Below are 26,322 nucleotides of genomic sequence, written 5' to 3'. Positions count from 1 at the left end.
GGATATTGAAACTATCCGGCTCTATAATTTTTTATACTTTACACCAAAAATCTCTGCTTTTTAAAATCTTAAATGGCTATAATTTTCTTATTATTGAAGCTAGAAGAACATTTTTTCTGAATAAGTTTAACTTTATGTAAATTTATATAAGATTTCTGAAGAAATTTTTTTTACTACTTTAATATCTGGTAATTTGGCCGGTTATCCGGCCGGATATCCGGTAATTTGGCCGGATAACCGGATATTTACCGGATATCCGGCATTTGAAATCAGCCGGATATCCGGTATCCGGTATCCGGCCAAAAAAGTATCCGGCCCAACCCTAGTTTAAGGCAGTTGGGACATTCTACCACATCGCTCCTAAACTATACGTAGCACAGGAATCGTTTTTATATTTCCAAAAAAAATAGACTTCATAACGGTTCTAATGGTATGCATAACGTTTTTCTACTATTAACTCAAGCCGCGCAATCTAAATTTTAAAAAGGTCCGCATTTTTTTCGCACACCCTTTAGGTTGACCACCGGAAATAAATTGGAGACAAAATAGTTTTTCCATCATACTATAATATAAACATTTAATTTAGTTATTAGCTAAAACAACAAATTAAATTATATGTATATAATTATATCCAAAATCTGCATAAGCATATCTAGCTCTGAAAAAAGCAGGTCTGATCACAGAGTCCAACAAAGGTACACCTAAATTTCATGTGATTCCATTAATTATAATTTTATATGATACTAGTGGCTTCGCCCCTAGCCTCTAGGGGCTTTGCCCCAAGAGGTATAATTACATCTTCTATTACTTACCCAGCAGAACGGATCACAAATTTTCGTACCTACCCAGTAGGAAAACATTTTGCGATTAAATTCGCGAAATTCGTAAAATTCGTAAAATTCGTAAAATTCGTAAAATTCGTAAAATTCATAAAATTCGTAAAATTTGTAAAAAAAAAAAAAAAAAAAAAATGGGGGGGGGATTTTTTTTGTTTTTGGGGGGGTTGGGGGTGTCCCACCCCCCAAGAAAATAGCTTAAAACCACCGCAGGACCAATAGGTATATACCTCGAAGAGTAGAATCCGATCGGTTCAGTGGTTACCGAGAACTTAAGCTTCAGACGGACAGACAGACGGACGGACGGACGGACAGACATCATTCTACTTTGTATTATAGATAAGTTATAACTAAAGTAAAAAAAGCAGAATTTTTATCAAAGATTTATTTGACACTTTGTACAAATTTCTGAGGTATTCATCGTCCCCGACCACCATCCGGCCTCGCGAGGACGCGCCAGCCCTGCACAGTAAGCAGGAGGTCAGCCTCCTCGGTCGGCAAATAGTTTGGACCACAGGGGAAAGTAATGGCCGGGCACGAGGCAAACAAAAAAATCATTCTTCTACATCACTCGATCACTCAGTAATATTTTTGTATAAATATTGTTGAAAAATTTTGTTAAACCGTACGCAAATTTTTTTATGTTCATACTTTTGTTGCATTTTTAGTTTACTGTTGTGTGAATCAGTTTTGGTTAAAGGTAATTAAGTTTTCAGTTTTTTTTTGATTGGATAATTTTGGTATCAGAAAACACACACTAAATGTTTGTTATAACTATTTTTTTCTCTTGTCATAAACCCTCTATCTCTTTTATGTTTTTTTCTGTAATGGTATATGATAGCAGGATCATAATTAAGCTTGGTCTAATAAATGAAGGATTTTTTAAATATGGGCAGTATAGTATTGTTTAGTTCAGGCTGATATCACACAAATATATAAATATATGTACATCTCCACTTTTTGGATAATTTGTCACGTGTGCCCGCCTGTACACTATATGTGTTTGGGTGTGTACAAAACGTGCATTCTTACAGCAGTTATTCGTCACTATATCAATTCGTTTCCATACATAAAACACCTTTTGCTCTTGACAGGCACAACCGGCTTTCAACGACAATGACCTTTGACCGGCCGCCATTTTGCGCCGGTCATGAACAACAACCACTGAGCCCTGTGACACCTGTGGGAGAAGATGGCAGTTTCCCGGCGGTGCAAATTGTTGATCATGACCGAGGCCACCTGGAGGCGCGGCAAAAGGTTTGGCATGAAACAGCTGTGGAGTGCGGCCTAGAATTTAGGTGAGGTGTGCTGTGATAGGTCGGCTGGCTGTTATAGTGTTGCCAGACTGTCTTTTTGATATTTACGGCAATCTTGATAATCTGCAAGTACTTTTCAACACATTTTTGTCCTTTTTGTTGTTAAATTATCACGTGAACGCCAAACAAAGTGGAGATTACATTTTTATAAACTTTTCATGTAGCTGCGCTTTTTAATTCATCCTGATACTCCATTTTTATTATGAGATCATATTTTTACCACGGGACTCATTCAAATTTTTGTGTTTTTTATAAATGTGCTTTTGTTTTTCATATTATAGTCTTTGTGCTTAATATAAATGAAAGAATCCCTCACACGACAAGGAGGGACAGGAGGGTGGCGTGTGTTTTTGCGCGGCACAGGTTCGAAGCCTGGCCTGTTTCATTTCTGTATTTCTTTGTACGTTGAATGCTTGGAAATTTTTGTGTGTGGTTTGGTTTGGTAAATGGTTTTGTGTGCTTCTCTTTAGTTCCATATTTTGAGGAAGCTATCCCAACTTCCTGTACACACTGCCATACCATCTTCTGTTATACCCAGGCAGGAGACACGGTTGTCGTGTCCTGCTAGTACACCTGAAATAAAACCAATTGTGATTATAAATTTACTTATAGATTTATTGTTTTAGCAAAAGTAACTTAAGTAAAAGTTCATATTTGAAAGTAATTTAAGCAATAGCAAGCATTTTGTTAAAATAAAAGCCGTTTTTTGAACAAATGCACAAAAAAAAACATTACTATTATTATAAACTGCTGACTACTGCTAATTTTGTACTGCATAAAACTACTACGCACCTGCTCTTTCAGCTCTCAGTGAGTCCCACACATTGCAGTTGAAGTCGTCATAACCCGCCAGGAGAAGGCGGCCAGACTTGCTGAACGCAACGCTGGTTATGCCGCAGATGATGTTGTCGTGGCTGTAGACGCTCAACTCTTGGTCTGACCGGATGTCGAACATTCTGCACGTGGCATCATCACTACCGGTCGCAAAAGCGTAGCCATTGGGAAAGAACTAAAATCATTGAAATTCAAGTTGTGATCTTTAAAAAATCGTTAATAAAAATAGAAAAAGATATTAACCCAAGATGATAAAGACCTTTCAAAGAAGTTGTATCAACTTTTTTGCTTTTTATTTAAGATAGCTAGCCGGTTCTTTCAGTAAGTAGTAGATGTAAAATTTTTCATAGAATTCAGATATGCAATCGGTTTTTTTGTAGACCTCTTATTTTTTAAGTAATTTAAGTTTTTTAAAAAAATAATTAAGTCGGTTTTAAGGTACTAAAACGCAACAAAATAAAAGAAGAAAATGGCCAGTATGAACAAAAATAGTAAGATCTTTAATTTGACACCTTACTTTTAAAATTCTGTTGAGTAATTATTGAAAAAATCTATTTTTTTAACCTCGGTTTAATAAAAACTTTAGACCTAAATATTTTCTCAAACAGACATAAAAAACATGGGTTCATATATACCTTTAGAATCAGAAAAATATTACGAATCTATTCTAAGCAAAATTGAAAAAGTTTTATAAAACTATTACAAAAAAAATAATGTTATTTTAAGAATCATAATTTTCGGCTTTAAAGGGTTAGCTTGAACCAAACCTGAACTAAACCTAAACAAAAGACAATGCAATGTAGCAGATATTTTTTAAACACAAGAAACAATAATGTATTTTTAACTGCATTGTTTTGAAGTTTATAAACAGACTGATGCATATTTGTTCATACTTTTTCATTCTTTACATGTTCTTTAATATCACTATATTTATTGTAGTATCTATTGTATATATTGTATGAACGTTCTCCTTTTTTTCTGGCAATTCTATAGGTTAATTTTATAGATTAAGCTTACCGATTCGTCAATTTTTGCGATTTGTGATTGGCTAGTTTAGTAGTTACAATTCTTAAAATAAACTTTTTATTTTTTCTATCTTTTATTACAATTTTTTTAAACTTTTTCAATTTCGCTTAGAATGGATTCATATTATTTTTCTGATTCTAATGGTATATATGAACCCATATTTTTTATGTCTGTATGAGAAAATATTTAGGTTTAATGTTTTGATTAAACCGAGGTTAAAAAAATAGATTTTTTCAACAATTACTCAACAGAATTTTAAAAGTAAGGTGTCAAATTAAAGATCTTACTATTTTTGTTCATACTGGCTATTTTCTTCTTTTATTTTGTTGCGTTTTAGTACCTTAAAACCGACTTAATTATTTTTTTTAAAAACTTAAATTACTTAAAAAATAAGAGGTCTACAAAAAAACCGATTGCATATCTGAATTCTATGAAAAATTTTACATCTACTACTTACTGAAAGAACCGGCTAGCTATCTTAAATAAAAAGCAAAAAAGTTGATACAACTTCTTTAGGTTATTTGCAAACATGATGGAAATTGTATTTTAACTAAACTTAGTTGTAATTTAAATCTCTAGATAATCAATAGCTTTTAAAAAAACATGTAAGCCAAAAAATAAATTTGAAGATTTAATATTTTTCTAGTCAAATTTACTTTTAAGAAAAAACAATAAATATTTTTTTAATGTTCACTTACCACTATAGAGTTTATATCACTTTCATGCCCAGTGAAGGTTTGAATACAATGGGACCCTCGAATATCCCACAACTAAAATAAATAATTATTTATATACTTTTTGTCTGGCATTTTTATCCTTCCGTTTTTTCTTATTTTGAAGGTATAGGTAACTGCAAGATATATTATTCTGATATCAATGTAGAAGACAAAAAGGTTTTTTATGTTGTTTGTAAACATGAGAGTAAACATTTTCCCATATTTTTCATATACTGAATCAGTGGCGTGCACTGTGCTGAATTTTAATTGCACATTGATCTCTCAGAGTAAGTAAATGCGCATGAAAAAAATTGAGCTTGTGCATAATGTGATCTTGGCTACTCCAGAATATTTTGTATGCCTATATTAGCAAGTTATAACGCAATGTGTGAAGGCCCGATAGCATTCTATAAAGCTGTTAATAAAAGAAAAAACTTAACCCCTTGTCAAAACACTTTATAATATTTCCATGTATCAGTTTGGCAGTTAAAGAAACTCTAATCAAACTTCAAACATTTCAATGCGATTTCAGTTCTTAAAAATTAGAAACCGTAATTACCTTGGCAGAGGCGTCGCAGGCCCCGGAGACAAAGGTTTTCTGATCAGGAGACAGTGACAGAGACATGACATCCCCGGTGTGACCACCAAAAGAGGTCACCTGCTGACCAGTCTCTATGTCCCATAGCACACTGAAAATATTATTATTGTAGAAAAGATTCGCTTTTCCAAATTTTAGCAATATTACTTTTATTCAGCACACAAAGTGTATTCTACAAAATGTGGTTCCCCTTTACTCCGTCTGTCTGTTTGTAAATAACACTTTTATGATCTGCAATAATTCTCACTGCAACGTTTTGTATCATGATAATAAATAAGAGTACTCAGAACATTGTAAAATATAACATATATATTCCTTGACTTTTAAGTCTTTTTCAAACGCACTGAATACCACTCTAAATTATTTTCAAATGGAGAATTGGTGAGATGATCTTTTAAAAACTTAGCTTGTCCTTTAATAAAATCAGATAAAGTATATTTTACATATAAAAAAAGAAAGAATAAAATGATTCAAATATTTGCACATTTTTTACAATTTTTGTTTATTTTTTCTGAGAAGAGGAGCACGTCAAAAATTTGATGTTAACAGTTTGTGAAATTATGAAATTGTCCAGTCCTCTTGTGTTTACATTTTAACTAGGACGATTAGGTACAATAGTAGCCAAGCTATTACAAATAGAATTGCAATATTGTAAACTAAAGAAGAGGTGTGGGTCCCATATTTATTCTATTTATCGTATCGTATTATAAACAGCTTTCATATAAGAATATACAATTATAAGATTAAAACCATTTTTTTAGCCCCGAGATGCCGATTGGACGAGCTAAATAAACTGGTTTTAATCTTATGATTGTATATTTTTATTTTCGTAGAAAGCTATCCTATTATATAAAGTAGTAAGCGTTTTTTGTCTGTCCTGAAGGATCTCGCTAACTGCTAAACCGATATTGTTCTCCTTTACTGTGAAGCTTCCTGTAGGTCCTGGGAAGGTTTTAAACTATTTTTGGAGAGGGTTTCTTTACCCCCCTCCCCCCAAAAATATTTTTTAACTCTTTTTAAACGCAAATTTAAAATGGAATGAGGTCGACTTTTCCCCCTCCTACCAGTGCCCCTAGAGGCTTCTAGGGGCGCAGCCGCTAGTATGTAATACGATGCTATGCATAATTTTTTCAGTATGGCTGAGAACCGGTTTTAATCCATTGGATATTAATCGGTTTCGAAGCGATAATTGAAAAGATATAGTTGCCGCGAGAAAACAAATATAATATTTATGCAAAGATAAACCTATTATATAAAGTAGTAAGAGTTTTTTTTCTCTGAGGCTTAAGATAACTATTACCCCAATGGGGTTCTCCAATTTCATTTTCAAATTTAAGTCTTGGGAGGGTTTCAAACTATTTTTCTAGACCTTCTCGGCCCCCAGATGCTAGGCGAAGCCGTTATTTTTCAGTTATAGTACCATTGATTTTTAATAGGACATAACTATCCATCCAATGCTTTAGTTTTAAACAAGGATACTCTTAAAATGTTTTAATGCTTTATTTATTTTTTTGATTAGATTTCAATGAAAATGTCGCATCCTTTAAAATTTAAAATTGGAATTTATCGTTACCAGGAATATTTTATCGTGAACTACACTAGATTCAAAATATCTACTATATATAAGACTAGCGGCTGCGCCCCTAGCATCTAGGGGCTCTATATTCGGAGGGCACAAAAATAGCCTAAAACCATACCCAGACTTATTTGAAAAAAAAATTAAATAGCTTAAAACCCTCTCAGAACCTATGAGCGGCTTCACTGTAAAGAAGAACCATATCGGTTCAGCGGTTAGCGAGATCCTTCGCTACAGACAAAAAAAGCTTATTACTTTATATTATAGGATAGGTTGAAGGCAAAAATATATATAGGAAAAAACGTGAAAGATAACAGGGAAAGAAATAAAAAAAAAGTGTTTTTATTTTGACAGTTTTTATTTTTAAGAGTGTATAATTTGTTTAATCAATGAACGTCGAGACGAAGTAATAATTTTTTTCTCAATTATATTTTTCCAGTTTTTAGAAAATTAAAATGCAATCTAATTGTGATTTTACTACAATATTTTTTCACAATTTTTTTGGTTAATTTTTGTATTATAAATTCAAACTTATTTAAAATATTTAAAAAGACAAATCGCACCAATATCAGCAATTTATTGACAATTCCTGTCAAAATTTAAATGATTGTCTATCTTTCTTGTCAATCATACAATCGAAACAATTTAAAAATTAAATTTTGTAACTCATGTTACTTTTAAGGATACTAGCGGCTACGCCCCTAGAGGCCTCTAGTGGCACTTTGAATGTTTTTTTTATTTAAAATATCTAATTACAGAAATAATTGGTTTATGTTTCGTTGGAGTCTCTTTTTCGAGAGGTGTAATTTTTTTCTAGGGGCAATTTCTCCTGATAGGGTGGTGGTACCCTCCCCCAAAATAGTTATAAACCTTCCCGGGACTTATGAGAAGCTACCCTGTTAAGGAGAACCCGATCGGTTCAGCGGTTAGCGAGATCCTTCGCTACAAACAGACAAACACACAAACACACAAACACACAGACAGACATCGTTCTACTTTGTATTATAGATATATTTTTTCATAGAACCATTTAGATTTAAAGCCATTAGCATAAAGAATTACATGATTTTTAAAAGCGAAGCTTTTCTATAATTAGGGTCGGTCTGTCCGTCCGTCCGAGACAGAAAGCTTTTTTTCGTTAATTTAGGCATGTTAGAGTTGTCCTATCGATTTCAAACTTTGCATGGTGATTCCTGTAGTAGTTAGGTACGATTTAGAAAGCGTAGCAACTCTATAATCATTACCAGAATGTCCGTACGTCCATTTTAAACATGTTGATTTTTCTACTTTTTCAGCAAAAAAAATTTATGTGATCTAATTATCCGTTTGATCTGATTTTTGGTATATTGATTCCTGGGACAACAAAGTACAATATTATAAGCGAAGCAACTCTATAATCAAGTCCTAAAAATGTAAGTATGTCCATAAACATTATCCTGCATCAAGCAGTTTTTCAACAAATTTACTTACAATTTTGCTTCGACTCTTATACTTTTATATTCCGATTATTCAGTTCTGACACTATACAAGTGTTTATGCCCGTTTGTTTTACCGTTTCAGTGCTTCGATTTTATGGATGTTGTCATCCTTTTGTTTTTAAAATTTTGATTGTTTGGTTCCGATCTGTTGGTCTCAAAACATTTCAATCACTCATTTTAATGTAAAGAAGGGGTATATAACATATATCAATTTATCATACGTTGTCCTTTCTTTAGGATCTCTGGAAATTCAACTAAATTTCCTTTTCCCCCGACAGAAATAAGAATGTTACCAGGTCATATCTCCGCTGCTAGTTAGGATCTGATTGTCATCTAGAAATCTGCAGCAACTGAGGTATCCTGTGTGGCCTGGCAGCTCCCGGGACACTCGCACTGCTCCATCGCGGTTCTTTAAACTAGAAAAAAAGTGTAAATTAATTCAGTTATCATGGTCGGCCAATTGTTTATTGTTGAACAAGGAGCATTTTAATCTTTATAGATATAGCAAATTTAGGACCATCAGGGTATAATGGTAAAGAAATTATACTTGATAAAAAAAATTGTAAATTCAAGAATTGTAAAAAATAGTATAAGGAATTCATTTTCAGCTACTTTGTTAACCTATTCAGATTGAAAATCCAAAAGACTAGAATATGATAATTTAAATTATTATAAAAATTAATCAAACATGGAACCTTTTACCATAATTTAGCAAGTAAAGGTCAGATATTGGACTCATTTTAATTCATGAAGGTAATATTTTTAATATTTCTATTATAGTATTACTTACTTGTAGATGGAGCAGATATTGTCTAGGCCTCCGCACGCCACAAAGTTTCCAGAGGGAGCGTACGCGCAGGTCATCACCCAAGATGACCGCAATGGAATAGCGTGCACCTGAAAATGGTCAGATAAGTATAAAACCCTGTTAATGGATGTAGAATATACGTGAATATTATGACAGGGGAAATATTGTCTTTAATTTAGGTTTCTAACATGAAACATAATTATTGGTCAGTTCATCTATCCAGTAGAAGGGGAGGGGATGGAGGGGTAATCGCTAATTTAGCTCGCTGCGAGATTCATTATATTACAGAACATGAAAATCTGGTGTAAGATCCAAGTTATAATATATCGATTGCTTGTGTAGATTATTGATTGTAGAGACATATTGACATATAACTTTGCTAGCGGCTACGCCCCTAGAGGCCTCTAGTGAGACTTAAAATGTTTTTTTTATATATTTCAAATATGTCTATGTGGCGTTGACGTTTACGTTGCGTTGAACTATCTTTCTAAAATCAAGAAACGTAAAAAATTCGATTTCTCTTGGGAGGGTGGTGGTACCCTCCCCCAAAATAGTTATAAACCTTCCCAGGACCTATGAGAAGCTACCCTGTTAAGGGGAACCCGACCGGTTCAGCGGTTAGCGAGATCTTTCGGTACAGACACACAGACAAACACACATCCTGTCACTTTATTAAAAGGATCATAAATATCACCCAAACAATTTTATTTACTTTTGAAAAATTAAAGTTGAAAAAAAGAATATGACTTCCCTTCCCCTTTTCCCTCAAGTGTCCCTAGAGATATCTAGGGGGCGTAGCCGCTAGGTGTAATTAAATTAGGGGTCTCATTAATCAAAAATAACAAAAATTATTCCTTTTCCGGTTAAATATCTACGCATAAGAACTAAAAACTAATATATAATGAATGCTTACATATGTATTTAAATAGTAAATAACTTACAGTTCTAACATTATGTAATAATTTATGAGTTTGTTTAAAATGTGTTAAAAAGGATGTTATAGAACTAAAACAAGGATGACAATATCCATAAGTAGTGACACATTTAGTAGAAATAGTACTATTTGATAACATTTACAACCAAACAAAATGAACTCCAGACAAAATATCTCATAGTTTAGATACTTATTGGTCGTTAGAAAATGTTTTTAGTAAATTTCAAAATCATATTACATTATTTCTACTTCAAAGTATCGGACGGTCAAAGTTAGTTAAGTAACAAATACTCAACAAAAATAAAAATAAAACTTGTATCTTTTATAGCAGCCAAGAAAAAATGACATTTCCCTTAAACTTAGCTAAACTGTTTTGACGGACATTTTAAATTATTGAGAAGTTTCGCTGTTCAAACATATGTTTTAACTACAACGGTATAGGGTTTAGATCATATGTTTATCATATTTCAATGCATTTTATAATCAAATTAAATCAATATTTTAAAATTTATATAAAATATTAGAAAGGGCTTTTTTACATTAAAGAATTAAAGGCACTTTATAAAAATCAACTCTTTCAAGTTTTTATATAAAAGGATTTTTTTCCTGACAAATAGCTGCGCTTTAAAGAATTCTAGCGGATTCGCCCCCTAGAGGCCTCTGGGGGCACTTGAGGAGGGAGGAGTTAAATTCCAAAACCATTTTTTAACTTAGATTTGAATAAAAAAGTTTTTAAAAAATTTTGTGGGGGGGGGGGTAATTTTTTCCAGGGACGATTTATCTTTGGAGGGTGGTGTTACCCTCTTCCCTAATAGTTATAAACCTTCCCGGGATATATAAGAAGCTACCCTGTTAAGGAGAACCCGATCAGTTGAGCGGTAAGCGAGATCTTTCGGATGTCGAGGAAGAGCCTGTACGAGGTGCATCTACCTGGAGCAACACACCACCACCTGCCCCAGCAAAGTCTTCTACCTTACTCCTCTCAGAGGATCTCAAGTCAGTCATTTATGAATTTTTCTGCTAACTGACCAGCCCATGCCGGCGGGACTGGTCAAACTGTTACTACTCATGGCCGGAATCGAACCAAATCCAGGGCCAACCTGGACATGCCCAGTATGCAAGAAAAGAGTTTTCAACAATGCCATCTCAGTTGAATGCAACTCTTGCCACCAATGGGTTCATTGCCGCAAACTCAACAACTGCAGCAATCTAAAATCACACCATGACTATGACACCTCGTACACATGCTCTAGCTGTCTTCAACACACACCTCCACCACCTTCACCCCCTCCTACACCCCCATCTACACCTACACCTCCTGTCGACAATCATCAACTTCCTATCAACAATCATCAACTTCCTATCAACAATCATCAACTTCCTAATCTTCAAAACTACCAGAACAGCAAATCATATGAACTACAGATCCTACAATGGAACTGTAATGGACTGAAAAGCAAATTTACTGAACTCATTACATACCTACATAAACATCAACTCAAGATTGCGGTTTTGCAGGAGTCTAAACTTAACTATAATTCTACCAACATGGACATCCCTAATTTTGCTACTATCCGAAAGGACAGGACACAAGATAATGGTGGTGGACTTATCATCTATGTTCACAAGTCACTACAGTTTAAACTTCTACCTGACAGTACCCCAGATGATCATACAGAATATCTAGGTATACTGGTGGGTGACACACAGATCATCAACATATACATACCACCTGTAAGCAGCTGTAAATCTGGTTTTAAACCAAACATCAATGCTATCCTTCCAGCAGGCGACTCACTGGTTCTTGGAGACTTTAATGCTCACGACCCGCTCTGGCATTCAAGTATTCAAGACCAAAGAGGATCAGATATTGCAGATACCATAGGAAACTCCAACTATGGCGTAATCAATGAGAACACACCTACAAGACTTCCATCAAATGGTAATGCCACATCACCTGACATCTCATTGGCCTCAATATCACTTATGAACAGCGTTGATTGGAAAACCATGACCAGCCTAGGATCAGACCATCTCCCTATCATCATTAAAGTCAGCACCAACATTAATCCCATCAAAAGCGACTACAGAAGTTTCATCAACTTTGAAAAAGCTGACTGGAATAGATTCACATCCATTACCGAAGATAAGTTTGAAAACCTAGAAGAATCAGCCAATGGCTGGACAGTTCACACAGCTGAAAAGACGTTCAGATCCATCATCAATAAAGCAGCTAAGAAAACCATCCCAGGAGGCAGAATCAAAGACATCATTCCTGAAATACCAACTGCTACAGCTGCCAAGATGAAAAGAAGGGATGAAATCCGTACTAATGACCCACACTCTCCTGAAATTGCCAACCTTAATCGTGAAATTTATTCCGAAATTAGCCATCATCGGAAAACAAAATGGAGAGAAAAAGTGGAAGGGATTAGTAAATCTTGTTCTAATAAGCTATTCAAACTCATTAAGAACTTGAATGGTAAAGGCACTCAATCTGGAAATCAAGCAATCAGATTCAAAGGTAAATACCTTTCTTCTGCCAAAGACATCTCTAATGGCTTTAATAAACAATTTTCATCCGTTGTGAGACATGTTAGTTCCAAACAGTCTCGGAAAATTTCCAGAAATATTAAAAAGAACAAGCTAGAGGATGATATCACCTTCTCTTACCAAGACACTGATAAGGCTATTAAATCATGCAAAGCTTCTAAGGCTGCAGGTCCTGATAACATATCTAATTTACATCTGAAACATCTTGGTCCCAACGGCATTGCCTTTTTAACCAAGATCTTCAACATCTCTATCAGTACCAGCACCATACCAGACATCTGGAAAAAATCAATCATAATTCCTCTACTTAAACCTAACAAACCTGCCAACATCTCTGATTCCTACAGACCAGTCTCCCTTTTATGTCCTGGCATAAAAATCCTAGAAAGGCTTCTACTACCTACCCTTACAGAAAACTTAGATGTCCCAGTATTCCAGCATGGTTTCAGGAAAAACCACTCCACTGTTACAGCTTTGAATGAATTTAATAACCAAGTTGCCACAGGTTTCAATGAGAAACGTTCCAAAAAACCTGACAGAACAGTACTTCTCCAGATTGATCTAAGCAAAGCCTTTGATATGGTTAACCATGACAAACTGCTGAAAGATCTGGATGAAACCAATCTTCCTCCAAGTTTGAAAAGATGGTTCTGCTGCTACCTTAAGGGACGACAGTCCCAGGTCAACTTCAGAAACCAGACCTCAAAACACAGAAACATCAGATCAGGAGTCCCTCAAGGAGCCGTCACCTCTCCTATACTGTTCAACTTTTATCTCAGACACCTTCCTAAACCACCAGCAAACATACAGGTTGTACAATATGCAGATGATATAAGCATTTATGCAACAGGCAAGCCATTTCAAAGCTTAGCCGACGCCATCAATAAGTACATACCTAAGGTTCTAGAATTTCTGGAAGAAAGGGAGCTCCAAGTTTCCCCCACCAAATCCACGGTCACTCTGTTCACCCCCGACACCAAGGAATATAAAGAACAGCCAGAAATCAAGATGAAGGATGTCACTGTACCCCATGAACATAAACCCAAGTTACTAGGTGTCACCTTTGACACCATGTACACCTTTTCACACCATGTCAAAAACATCACTGACACAGCTAAATCTAAAATCAATCTCATGAAATGTTTAGCAGGTTCAACATGGGGCCAGGATATGGAAACCTTGGCAATAACCTACAAATCCATATGTCGCAGCGTCTTGGAGTATGCTGCACCTATTTGGAGCCCAATTATATCCGACACCAGCTGGTTAAAACTTCAAACCACCCAAAACCAAGCTCTCAGAGTCGTCACAGGTAACCTGTGTATGGCCTCTCAACAACATCTCCATCGAGAAGCTAAAATATTACCTCTAAAGGATCACTGCAGAATGATCACCAATCAATTTCTTCTGACCAATCACTTGCCTGACCACCCTGGTGTTAAACTGACAGGAAACCCCCTCCCCCCTCGCAGTTTAAAGCAAACAATTCAACACAGAAGGAAAGACATTGCTCATCTTCTCCCTGTGAACAAGGATGACATAAAGGCCAAAATGAAATCCATTCATACTTCAGAAGTGCAAAAGGCCATAGCACAATACCCGCCCAACAAAGTCCTGCAAAGAAATCCACCAGAGGTAAATAAAGAAGAAACCAGCCTAACAAGAATAACCAGATCCAGATTATCCCAACTAAGATCTGGTTATAGCAGATTATTGAACTCCTATTTACATAGAATAGAAGAAAAACCCGACGATAGTTGCCCATTATGCAACCAATCAACCCACACTACAACACATCTGTTTGAATGCCCGAACAACCCAACCAACCTTGACGTTTTATCACTATGGACCCAACCAAAAATGGCGGCAGATTTTCTACAACTTGACGAAGGCATAACCTAAACAGATGATTCTACAAAACTGACTTGACGAAGCTCTGGAGGCTAATCAATCAATCAATCTTTCGGTACAGACAAAAAAGCTTATTACTTTATATAATAGGATGATCATTCTTGAGAGAAAGAATTGTCACCTTGTTGGTAGAGTAGCTGTCCCAGACAATCAATTTTCCATCCTGCGAGGCTGAGACAAGGTTCCGCGAGTCGGCGCCCCAATGCATCGCGTACACCTTGGAAAGGTGGCCGCGAAGCGTGCGCCGCGTCCGCATCTGGATCCGCCCGATCGGATCCATGGAGCCGGTCGCCTGGGCCAGCGTGGTGTCGCACGCCGCCTTCCGGCCCTCGCGGATGGCGTTCTTGAGGGTCTCCGCCTCCTGGCGCAATTGGTCAAGCTCGTTCATCTCTGCTGGTGGCTGGTTTGGTTCCTGGTCTTTCTTGATTTACAAGTTGTGGTGGGGGGCCTCCGTAGTTCCTGCGCTGAGTAGAGTCTGTGCGGCTGTGGATGTGTCGCTCTGGTTTGTGTAGTATATCAAGTTATACTACAACAACGACGCAAACGACGGGCAAAAAAAGGTTACGCGACGTACGCACCTCTTTCCCCTTGGTAAGGACGACGCGCGCGTCGGTCAACGCTTCTAGCTGGTGGCGCTTAATCGGCAGGATTGCCTCCCCATTCCCCCGCGGGGCTTGATACTGGTTGTATTAGGTAAACACTAACTCCGTCATGATATAGGCATCACTCAACAAATCCTCATCTAAAATATACAAATTACTGTTAGTAAAAGGTTAAGTAAAAGAAGCATTTGAAAAGTTTTAAGGTATTTAAATGAAATATCATTTTAAAAAAAATAATTTTAGAACTTAAATAGAACAAATTTTATTTCTTTAAACTCAAATTTTAATAATATCATTGACAGACAGACACAGATCCTGCTACTTCGCAATTGGATGTATTTGTTGATGTTTCAAAAATAAAAATATCCATAAAAAATATTAACAAAATCACATACATTTAAGTAACATAAATACACGTATTTCTATAGAAATAGAACAGTATTAACATACATTTGAGTTATTACTACTGCTAGCAAATTTTTATCCTTCCCCCTTACTCACACACACACACACATACACAGACACTCGTGTTTAAAGTGTAAAAAAGGAGAAAGGTAAAACTAAAAATAAATATAAACAAATTTTGTAATACTAAAAGGGAAAGAAGTAAGGAAACATATAGAAATAAGGATGACAACATCCATAAAAAAGAAGCACAATAAAAGTCATGGTATGGACAAACGGACAAAGTGTGTTATAGAGCAGATGTTCAGTTGTCAAATAACAAGGAAAAGAGAAAGTGAGATTAGCAATATCTAAAAGAAAATCACGAAACCTTTCAAAGATAATGTTGTGTCTTAGAAGCATGACCGACAGACAGACGAAAAACAATGTTTATGCTAGTTGTGCATTTGTCATAGAAATCTTCACTAAAAATTGAAGTTTTTTTATCTTCAATAGTAGCCGACAAAACCACATTTCCCCATAGCGTTGACAACTGACTTACAGACAGATGAAATTAATCATAGAGTAGGTTCGCTATGTATAAGAGTTAGCTGTAAAATAGATACAAGTATGAATCATAATATCAATGAAAAGATGTATAAAAATTAATCAGGACAAGTATGAGAGAAGAGAGAGAGAGAGAGAGAGAGAGAGAGAGAGAGAGAGAGAGAGAGAGAGAGAGAGAGAAAGATTGATAGAGTGTAAGAGAGAGAAAGATAAAATTTAGACTTTAGTTATAGTGAAGCTACTCAACTAAAAAGAAGGGAAAAAAGAGTAAGAGAGAGAGAGAGAGAGAGAGAGAGTAATGTGAGAGAGAGTAATAGAAAAAGAGAGAGGGGAGACAGGATAAGAATGTTAGAGAGAGAGAGATAAAGGTGTTGAAATATGAAAAGTAAACTGAATTTCAGTTCAATTTATTTACTTTCTATTTCAGGTGAGGGAGGTTAAAGAAGGCATTTGAGCTTTTTACTAGCGCAACTACTCTATAATACGCAATGTCCGTCTCTAGCACATATCACAAACTTAAATAGTTATTATTTTATCATAATGAGTCAGGTTTTTCCTTTTTTAATCCAACCAAACGCATCCCTTATTCTCATAAATCATAATCTAATTTCCAGCATGGCTTAGAAATTGTTTATTATCTGCAGGTTAAGAACCGGTTCATAGCCATGCTGAAAAATCATGTATAGTGTCGTATTATAGATGATTTTTCGCGAATAATAAAATAAAATCATAAAATTTCTATTTGGCCGGGACTGCGGCCCCTGTGGGAATAAATCCTCAAAGTTTACTATATGCGTAAGACTATAAATAATACGATGCGAAAAATAACTATTCTTTATCTAGCAATTGAAGAAATCAAGATTAATGCAATAATACAAAAAATAGGCTTGAAGCAAAATAAGTTTAGTTTGAAAGCCATAAAAAAGCTAAGAAAAAGTATTTAAGAGCCAAGTTTCAAAACAAGCAGTAGAATTGTCGAATTGACAGACATCTTTCTAGTTATAACTTAAACTGTTTCACCTACTATTGAAATAATTGAATAAAATAAAAAGTAATCTAACCATATAAATAGCGTAGTGGGCACTTAGAATGCTGGAAGTTATAAGTATTAACTGAGTAGAGAAGAACTGTGCACCCAGAGCAACGGAGCTCCTCTCAGAGAATGATGCGTGGCTCTGAGAGAGGTGTAACCATAGGATACCATGGTTCTACTCTAGCGTTGTCATGGTACACTCCTAGGTAGGTAGGCGCATCGTAATATCATACACACACACACACTCATGTTCATAAGAAACTATGTAAACAAAAAAAATCTCTAAAACGTCTCGCCCAAGAATTAATTCTCTCTCTATCTACCGATCCATCTAATTTTCTCTCTTTCTAGCAAATTCTCTTTTTCTCTCTCGATTTCTCAATTATTTCAACATTTTCTCTTCGCATTAAATGATTTTTAATAGATTTTTTTTGTAAAAATAAATATGCAAATTTTCTAAAAATAATTTGAAGAAAATCTATAGGTTTTAAAAACATGAGAATCTTATTCTTTATTTTAAACAATTTGATATAAAAATAAATTTTTTATCAAGATTTTCAACAATAACAATAAAATACAGTTTAGTCATTTTTTTGGCAGAAAGGGAGGGGACATTAGACTGAAAAAAATACTGGTCTCAAAAGTTGTAATCAACAAGCTGTTTTATTCGTTGGCTTAAAAACTTTTGAAGCTTCTATCAAATCTTACAGTTACATACAAGAAGAGACTATATTTAGAAGTTAGAGAAGTGATAATTTTGTTTATCTTAATTAGGGTTGAACATCAATTTATCAATCCATGCTTTATCTTATTGTTAAACTGACATAATTAAGCTGGCTGCTCCGTAGTTTTAATAATATTGTTTGGTAACTTTTATTTTCATTATGATATAATTTTATAGTATCATAACAGATTTATTATTATTCTATTATATTTATAATCTACCTACCGTTGCTGGGATTAAAGATTAAATTTTTTAACGTCATATTTCTCATTTTTTCTTTTCTTTTTTTGTTTAGAGAGCAGCCTAATATTTAGATAGAGAAATGGGACGAGAGAGAGAGTTAGAGGGGGGGCTTGGAGAGGGAATATTCCCTTCAAAAATGTATATTTCAAGAGAGAAAGATAGAGATTAGAGAGAGGGTGAGAGAGAGATATGATAGAAAGGTATTTTATTCACTTTCTTTTATATATTCCCCTCCAAAATTGCTATTTCTTAATTCCTTTATTTCTCCCTTGTGGCTCTCTCTCTCTCTATCTTTTTTTTTCTCCTTCTCTCTCTCTCTCTCTCTCTCTCTCTCTCTCTCTCTCTCTCTTTCTTTCTCTCTTGCTTTTCCCTTTCATCTCTTTAATCAATTCTTTTGTGATTTTGTAATGAATATAATTTCTAATATTTGCTATATAATATAATTTCCTAGTGGATCTCAACCTTAGCGTCTAGGTCCGAAGCCCTGGAGCGCGTGGAGCGAAAAACTAATTAAAATATACTAGCTCCTACGCCCCAAGAGGCCCACTAGGGTATTTGAGGGGGTAGGGGGTTGAATTCGACCCCCCTCCTTTTTTTTATTTTAGCTAAAAATTAAAAATAATACCATCCCTAAAAATAGTAGAAAACCTACCCAGGACCTATGAGAAGCTACATTATTAAGGAGAACCATATCGGTTTAGCAATTAGCGAGATCCTTCAGTCCAGATAGATAGACACACAGATCCTGGTACTTTTGTACAAGGCTTGTGATATTAAACAATATAAAATGTATAAAAGTTTGTAACCCGGCCCTATCAATATAATATTATTTGATAAGATATAAATAATAGAAATCTTTGTCTGTCATTTACAAATCCTCTTGGATCTTTTATAATCTACAAATTGAAAGTTTAACATCAAAAAAGCTTCTCGTCTCCCAAATAACCTTCACCTAAATCATATTTTTCTTTTTCTGTACAGTAGTAAGTTTTATGTGTGTGTGTGTGTGCAAGTCCCTTGATATCTGGTATACAGATAAACCAATTATCAAACAATTTTAAGGTCTGAGGAATAATAATTTTTCAACTTAATTTCGTCAATCAATAATTTCTCTTTCAAATAGTTATTTATAATTTGATCAATCGTACATATTGTAATGCTATAGGACAATACAGGGATAAGACAATGAATGATGAATTGATGAACAAGTCAAAATTATGATAAACAAAGTTAACCTTTTTCTATACATTAACAGTATCGTATATAAAGTTTGAATTGAACAACAAAATATGAGGTGTTTTAAAGATGCCTATATAATTTACAGTCCAAGAAATTAAATAAGATTAAAGAAAACACTGTATTTTGTCTTGGTTAGTGTTATCATCATAATTAGCCTTAAAAAGTTGCTCATTGACATTAATTTTATAAAAATTATATTGATTTTTTTTAAAATTAAATCAAATGTCTGTAGTGTCTAAAAAATATTGATTGAATATCATCAATTAATTAAAAAGTAATTTATGTTATAAAACAATTAAAATATTAGCGTTAAAGATTACTTTAATTGGTAAATCAAACAGACCCTTAGCTGTAGAGTAGATTAGCTGCTCTACTAAAATGCTAATAAATGGTATAATTTATATATAGATTCAAGTTGAAGTAATGTACTTATAAAAATGGTGAACATATACAACAAACTCAAACACACACACACACATGAGTAAGACTCAAACTTTTTTAATGAATTTTTATTTATGAATAATAAAATGATTTTCTTCAAAACTGCTGATTTAACAAATTCTTTTCTAGAGTGATTTGGATTGGATAAATTCATACAAGTTCATTTATTAAAAGCGCAGCTTTTCTACAATCAATTATGTGTCGGTCAGCCCGTAACGGTTAGCTCTTAATGTAAATTTAAGCCATATATAGTCAGCAACTGTACAACTACCTAGAATGTAGGTTAGTCTATAAAAAAAAAATCTTTAAAATCTTCAAAGGCTATATCCCCCCCCCCCCCCTACCATTAATAATTTCTAAGGAAAGGTTTAATTCTCCTGGACAATTAAAGTATATTTTAGCCTAGGGCGAAGGAGGTTATGGATTTTGAGTTTTAAAAATAATCATAAGAATAAAAAACATAATGATCTAAAAACTTAATTTAAATCGTTCTTGCTTTTAAAAAGATATTTAAATGAAAATGTTACTTTACAAGTTTAATTTGTTTTATCAAATCTTATTAATTCTTTTCATCATTATATATTTTTCTTATTAAAGAGATGAATTTAATATTGACCAAAAGTACCCAAAGTAGCCAACAAATAGGAGAATGTGCCTAAATACTTTGGATACTAAAATAATTCTAAATCAACAGTCCAATGTTGAAATGTTCCCTTCCTCCTTGAATTTTAGGAATAAACAATGGACAATATAAGAATAAACAAGTAGTAGAGCTAAAATAGACTGACCACTTATCTGTCCTAAAACTTGTTAAGCATTGCTAAGGTGAAGTATTAAAAGTTCTTTGGGTCTAAACACTATTTCTTAAGGAGTTTTGTGGTAGGATTGTTCTAAATTGTTTTACTGTTAGTCAAATTAAGGGGTTGAGGAATGGATACAGGATATACGTAAATATATTGGCAGGGGAAAATTTGTTTTGATAGTATGGACCTCATTTATTGGTCATTTCGTTTATTCAGTAAGAAGGAAGGGGATGTGGTAAAGAGGTGTGAATTGCGGGTAAGGTTATATTAGCCAGCTGTGAGCATCACCTTATCAGAGTACATAAAAATCTGGTGCAACATCCAAGAAATAATATATCGGTTAGTTGAGGATCAATACATTCTATATTCATTCTGATTGATCTTAATTATGGAAGATAGTATCAGATATAATTATAAAAAGTGTGTCACACTTGTTAACCTTATTAATTAATAGACAACAGTGAACTAAATAATTTACAGTATCGCATCTACTATATTGTTAACCTATGTTCGTCTATTAAATAACCTTTATTTTTTAATGGCAAAATAAGTTAACTATAGATAGGCTATGTTTAGAAGATATCATATTCTGGAATATATTGACAATATCTGTAGAACAAATATTCTTTTAAGATTCTTTTTAAGAAAAATACATTAATTTCTACCTCTAAATAAAAAAGTAAATAAAACTCTGTTTGCAAAGAATTAATCTTCCATTTATCTATCCCCAATTTACACATTTCATTTATAAAAAAAATAGCGGCTGCGCACCTAGTATCTAGGCAGAAAGACTTAAATCTGAAAATGAATTGGCCTAAAACCTTCAAGGGACCTATATGTATCATACCTTAAATAGAGAACCCAATCAGTTCAGTGGTTATTAACTTAATCTTTAGATCTTAAGCTTCAGACAAAATACCCATATTACTTTATATAATAGGATAATAAGATATAGGATTTTACTTGCGACAATTTGCATGGCGTTTATAATTTTCAAATGGCTAGGCCCACATATAAAGAAGGATGAATAAATATATTTTTCAATGATTTTGATCAATTTGTAAAATTTTATTTGTGTGTAATTTAAAGTTTATATCCATCATCTTTGTCTCTTTGAGAAAGAGGAATGTAGAGGACAAATTTAATCTAAATCCAAACAAACAAAACATGATATTAATCATCCTAATCACAGGGATCTTAAGGGATAAGAAGACAATGAAAATTGACAAAATTACCCCTTCTATAGATTAAAAATATTGGTCTAAAGTTTAGACGCTGCTTGTTTGTGCAACTAATGAAGATTTGAAGAAAGCGCCCAAAGTTTTAAACTTATCGAATAAAAGAACAAAGGGAGAGGTAAGTTTCGGGTAAAATCCGTAAAGGTGTGTGTTTTAAGGCTTAAAAATAGTAGTAGAAAGATAATATTCACTAAATATGTGTATTTCTTATTTAAAAGAACTATAGACAAAAAAAAATTTTTTTAAGTTAACATAAATTTTTATCGTTCTACTACTTTTTATAACTTATAACACATAACCTTTACGGATTTAACCGAGCCCTACCTCTCCCTTTATAAAACTTTCGGTATCTTTATAATTTACAGTCACTATTAATAGGGTTCACTAAATACGAATCATCCATAAAATTTGCGTTATACAAAAAGATTTATAATAATATTTTAACGCGTTTTTAATGTTCTTAACTAAACTAACAGCTGAAAAATTACTTCCAAAATAAAACTGTTACATTTTTGCATCTAAACAAGTAGTACAGGTGGTTGTTTGTACATACATATATGTTTTTAAAAATATAGGGTGTCCACAAAATATGTAAAGTTTAAATAATAATCTTATTTTATATGGTTCATAAAAACGATGAAAGTTACGGGAATGTTTAATAAGACACAAAGATACAAAAGATTTTTAAAAAGGAAGTGAAAAAATAAAAAGATCATCCACACAAATTGTGAGAGAATGAATGAGGGAAACAGACGATTAAATAAATGCTAAGCATCTCTAACGATTAATAATCTACTAGGCACAAAATATTGTAAAATGTCAATTAGTATAACATAATTGTTATGATGAACCATGTTTTTAAAAAGAAAAATATTTTGAACAGCCTGTAGTATATTATAACTTTTCAGGATGCAAACATATTGGAAGGTTCCCACATTTATACATAGAATGTATATTATATCAAAACATGTTTAGTTTCACATAAAATTATTAAAAATAAATTTGCATGTAGACTCCTTACAGAATGAAGATAATATATTTGAACAAAACAATTTAGATCACTTTCTGTTGTAAAAAATGTAGATTTAATTTAATATTATGTTTTAACTCAAAATATATCCATTTAAAAAACATATATTGAATAAATGAAATTGTTGTATATAAAAAGATTCACCATTAATTTTTAATGAGCATAATTTTTGAAAACTTGATATTGAATTGAGGATCATATTAAACCATTGTATCTAAAACTTGTAACAAGAATGATAAAACTGATGTATTAATATTATATACATATTAGTGTAAAAATCAATATTATCTTTATAATTAAATGAAAAATTTCTTGATTATCCCTCTTATCCCCCTATCCCCCCCCCCTCACATAACCCCCCGCCCCCAGCAGCCCCTGCTATTATCACAATCACACTCGCCCCACCAATATAAATATATATATACACAATATACATATATAATTTATAAACACACACATATTTAGCATGCAATCTGGCGGCCCTAGGGGCACCAGGATCGTGGCCGCGCGCTTGTCCCTGTACCTGTCAGAACCATGAGGGGAGTTTACACGGCTGGCTCGCCAGCTGTGGTGCTAGGGGGAGACAGGCAGCAGCTCAGCAGCTAGCTCATACCGTACAAAACAAATTGTCAGGGGGTGGGGGTGGGGCCGATATAGTATCCGCTCCAACCTCTCCGCTATTGATTATTCCCAGGACTACTGACTAGATTTTCTGAATAGAGCACAACTTTGCTGTGTGTTGTACGTGTCTGTGTGTGTTTACAGCTATTCAGAAGAGGTAGGGTAACATGGGGTTTGGAATAGCTTGCATTATAAAAAGAGAAGATGTTTTCGAAAAAGGGAAATAGACACACATACACACACTCTCTTATTTCTCTACAGCCTCGAATAAGTATCAAACACACACACAAATACACACACAGAAACACTGAATACGTATCTCACACACTAAAAAAAACTTATATTTTCAACATATATTACAATTTTTAACAGACTTTCACATAACATTCGACAAATGTTTAAAAATGCTTCTTTTCGAGTATTTAAAAACATATATTTATATTGTAATATTTACTGTTATTAGGCTTAGTAATAAACAAAATAAATGATCGATACAACATAAAAAAGAAAGCAAAGTTAAAAAAGGAAAGTAACCGTCCTCCGTTTGAATAGTATTATAGTATGAGACAAGCAAATACGGCCTCCAATACGGGAGGGGCACTTCTGGGAAGGACAGCAGACGGGAGGTGGGGACTAGCTTTCAAACATCGAGGGGGGTGGGGTTAACAGGAATAAAAATAGGGTGGGATTAGGATTAATAATGGAATAAGGGAAATGAATGGATGTTAGGGGGGCACAGTGAAATTATTATCTATTTTTGGTAATTATTTTATCCTAATATAAAAGTAACAGAATGTCAATCTATCTATGTTTAACCAAGGATTATAACTATTTATGGGGATAGTTCCACAATGCTCACCCCTAGAAAAAAAATAACACCCTCCCCCCAACAAAATAAAACAACCTTTTTATTAAGAAAAATAAAAACTACACAAAAATCCTTGACTTCTATTTAGTGGAATATATAAAAAACTTGACTAATTTAAATTTAAGTTTAACTATTTGTACAAAACTTTGCAGGCCTTGACTGAGGCTCTGAATCTAATTTTATGTCTCCAATAAGAAGCAAGATACCTTTTTTATTACTTACAGCGTAATTTATCTTTGGTTTGAATTCTAAATACAACTATCCACAATAACTTTGTGATTAGTTAAGTAATAAGTGGAAACATATAAAATTGATATTGAAAACTTCCTGTAACGGCCCAATTCACAAACTTGATAATGATTTAAACAGGGCATGAATAGGTTTTGACCTGGGTAGGGTAAGTGGAAAACACCCGACACCATCACTTGGCATTTTGAAAAATAGCCTAAACCCAAATGGACATGGTGTGCAAGTTTTTAGAATCAATAAAAACATTAGGGCAGTAATGAAATTTTAGGGTATCACCCTACCTCAAGCACGCCCCTGGTTTAGCTTCTGTAATTTCTTATCAATTTAATACTTCCTTGCTCCAATTCTTGAGTTTAATATGCTTGAAATTTTATTTTATTGTATTTTAGACAATTATTTTAATATTTAAATTTTATTAGAGTAGCTAGGGAGTTTAGTGGGCATAGAATTTTCAAGGGGGGGGGGGGGAGGGGGGAAGGGGTGTTTACCTACCTTATACTTTGAAACCCTTTATTTTCCCATCAAAAAAAAGATTGGATGTCCTTATTATCTAGTACCGATGTATTGCTTTGAATTTTCCCTCAGATAGGTTTCATTCAGAGTTAATCTAGGTAGGTCATCTGCCATGAGTTAGATAAAATAAAGAGAAAAAAAAAGAATTTACCAGTATGGCTTCGAAAACGATTAAATTAGATCCAGTTCTGGGCAATACTGAAAAATCATGTATTGCATCGTATTACATACAATTTTCCATGAATTTTAAGCCTCTCGATTTTAATCTTATCTTTTTTTATTTTTTTTTATATCCGCGAGAAGCTGTCTATAATACGAAGCGATAAATAAAAGTTCTTGTCCATATCTTATTGGAGAAACCCGTGTAGTTCGTCAAAATTTGATTGTTGTCAAAATAATCTTCCGTCTTGTCACTTTTGAAATTACATATCAAAATTAAGAAATAATTATTTCATAAAATGTTTCACTGTGAAGAGGAAAGGAGGGGGATGAGATTGTTATAGGAATGTGTATATTTCGGGGGGAGGGGGACCAACGACCTCTAATGATCGCCGGGAGTTTTCATAACCTCGATTTTATTATCTCTGTATCCTTTCTAATCCTTATTCAAACTAGACAATAGTTAATAAATATTTATCGCATGGTTTTTCATAACATAATTTCCAAAACTGCTTACGTTACTAACAACTTTTAACTTTAAGTTTTTCTTATTGCTTTCTCGACGAAAATAAAATTAGAAACTTAGTAGTAAAGGTGTTTTGTCTGAAGCTTAAGATCTAAATACTCAAATACTAACCCGATTGGAATCTCTTTATTTGGCAAGCTTCACATTGGTTCGTTAATTTAAAAAAAAATTCAGAATAAGTATTTTTGTTTTAGCCCCTCTCTGCTGAATACAAAGCCCCCAGATGCAAAGGGAGTAAATCCATCATAAAAATGTCTAAAAGAGTAAAGGGCAGGGTTTAAGAGGTCCCCATTAAAAAAAAAACGTTGGTTTACGTTCATACAAAAAAAATATTTCAAAATTTAATTAAGAAGATTTCAGGGCCATGCTGTCATTGATCATAAACTTTAGAACAATATTATTTGGGATGGATGCATAAAATTATGGAATAATGGAAATTCCAACACACTTTCTACTGGAATAATGTCTACAATATCGTATTTCATACAATAAAACC

At 33.7% G+C, this 26,322-nt stretch overlaps 3 protein-coding genes across 7 annotated transcripts in view; 2 read left to right on the top strand and 1 right to left on the bottom strand.

The window, feature by feature from the left end:
* The window catches only part of LOC145316890 (uncharacterized), a 256,014-nt gene that overhangs the window by 72,381 nt on the left and 157,311 nt on the right, over window positions 1–26,322 (top strand). The gene's annotated exons all lie outside the window — the stretch shown is intronic.
* Window positions 1–26,322, top strand: part of LOC145316891 (uncharacterized) — a 212,543-nt gene that overhangs the window by 72,379 nt on the left and 113,842 nt on the right. The window lies entirely within an intron of this gene.
* Gbeta13F (guanine nucleotide-binding protein subunit beta-1) lies at window positions 1,207–24,662 on the bottom strand. Of its 5 annotated transcripts, none has more exons than XM_080157693.1 (8): window positions 24,602–24,662; window positions 14,708–15,328; window positions 9,171–9,277; window positions 8,674–8,796; window positions 5,288–5,417; window positions 4,711–4,782; window positions 2,945–3,161; window positions 1,207–2,725 (listed from the first exon to the last, which is right to left on the bottom strand). In XM_080157693.1, the coding sequence occupies exons 2-8, from the start codon at window positions 14,972–14,974 to the stop codon at window positions 2,619–2,621; spliced, it is 1,023 nt and encodes a 340-aa protein (XP_080013819.1). In that variant the 5' UTR covers window positions 14,975–15,328; window positions 24,602–24,662; the 3' UTR covers window positions 1,207–2,618. The 5 variants fall into 5 exon arrangements, with proteins under 5 accessions (XP_080013819.1, XP_080013821.1, XP_080013816.1 ...); XM_080157695.1 differs by having other exon boundaries at window positions 24,586–24,653; XM_080157690.1 differs by lacking the exon at window positions 24,602–24,662 and adding an exon at window positions 23,414–24,079.

Source organism: Acartia tonsa, chromosome 4, assembly GCF_053477335.1.
Source record: "Acartia tonsa isolate MP-2025a chromosome 4, ASM5347733v1, whole genome shotgun sequence".
Lineage (NCBI taxonomy): Eukaryota > Metazoa > Arthropoda > Copepoda > Calanoida > Acartiidae > Acartia > Acartia tonsa.
The sequence above is the reverse complement of the archived record's forward strand: the minus strand, read 5'-3'. Positions and strand labels throughout refer to the sequence as shown.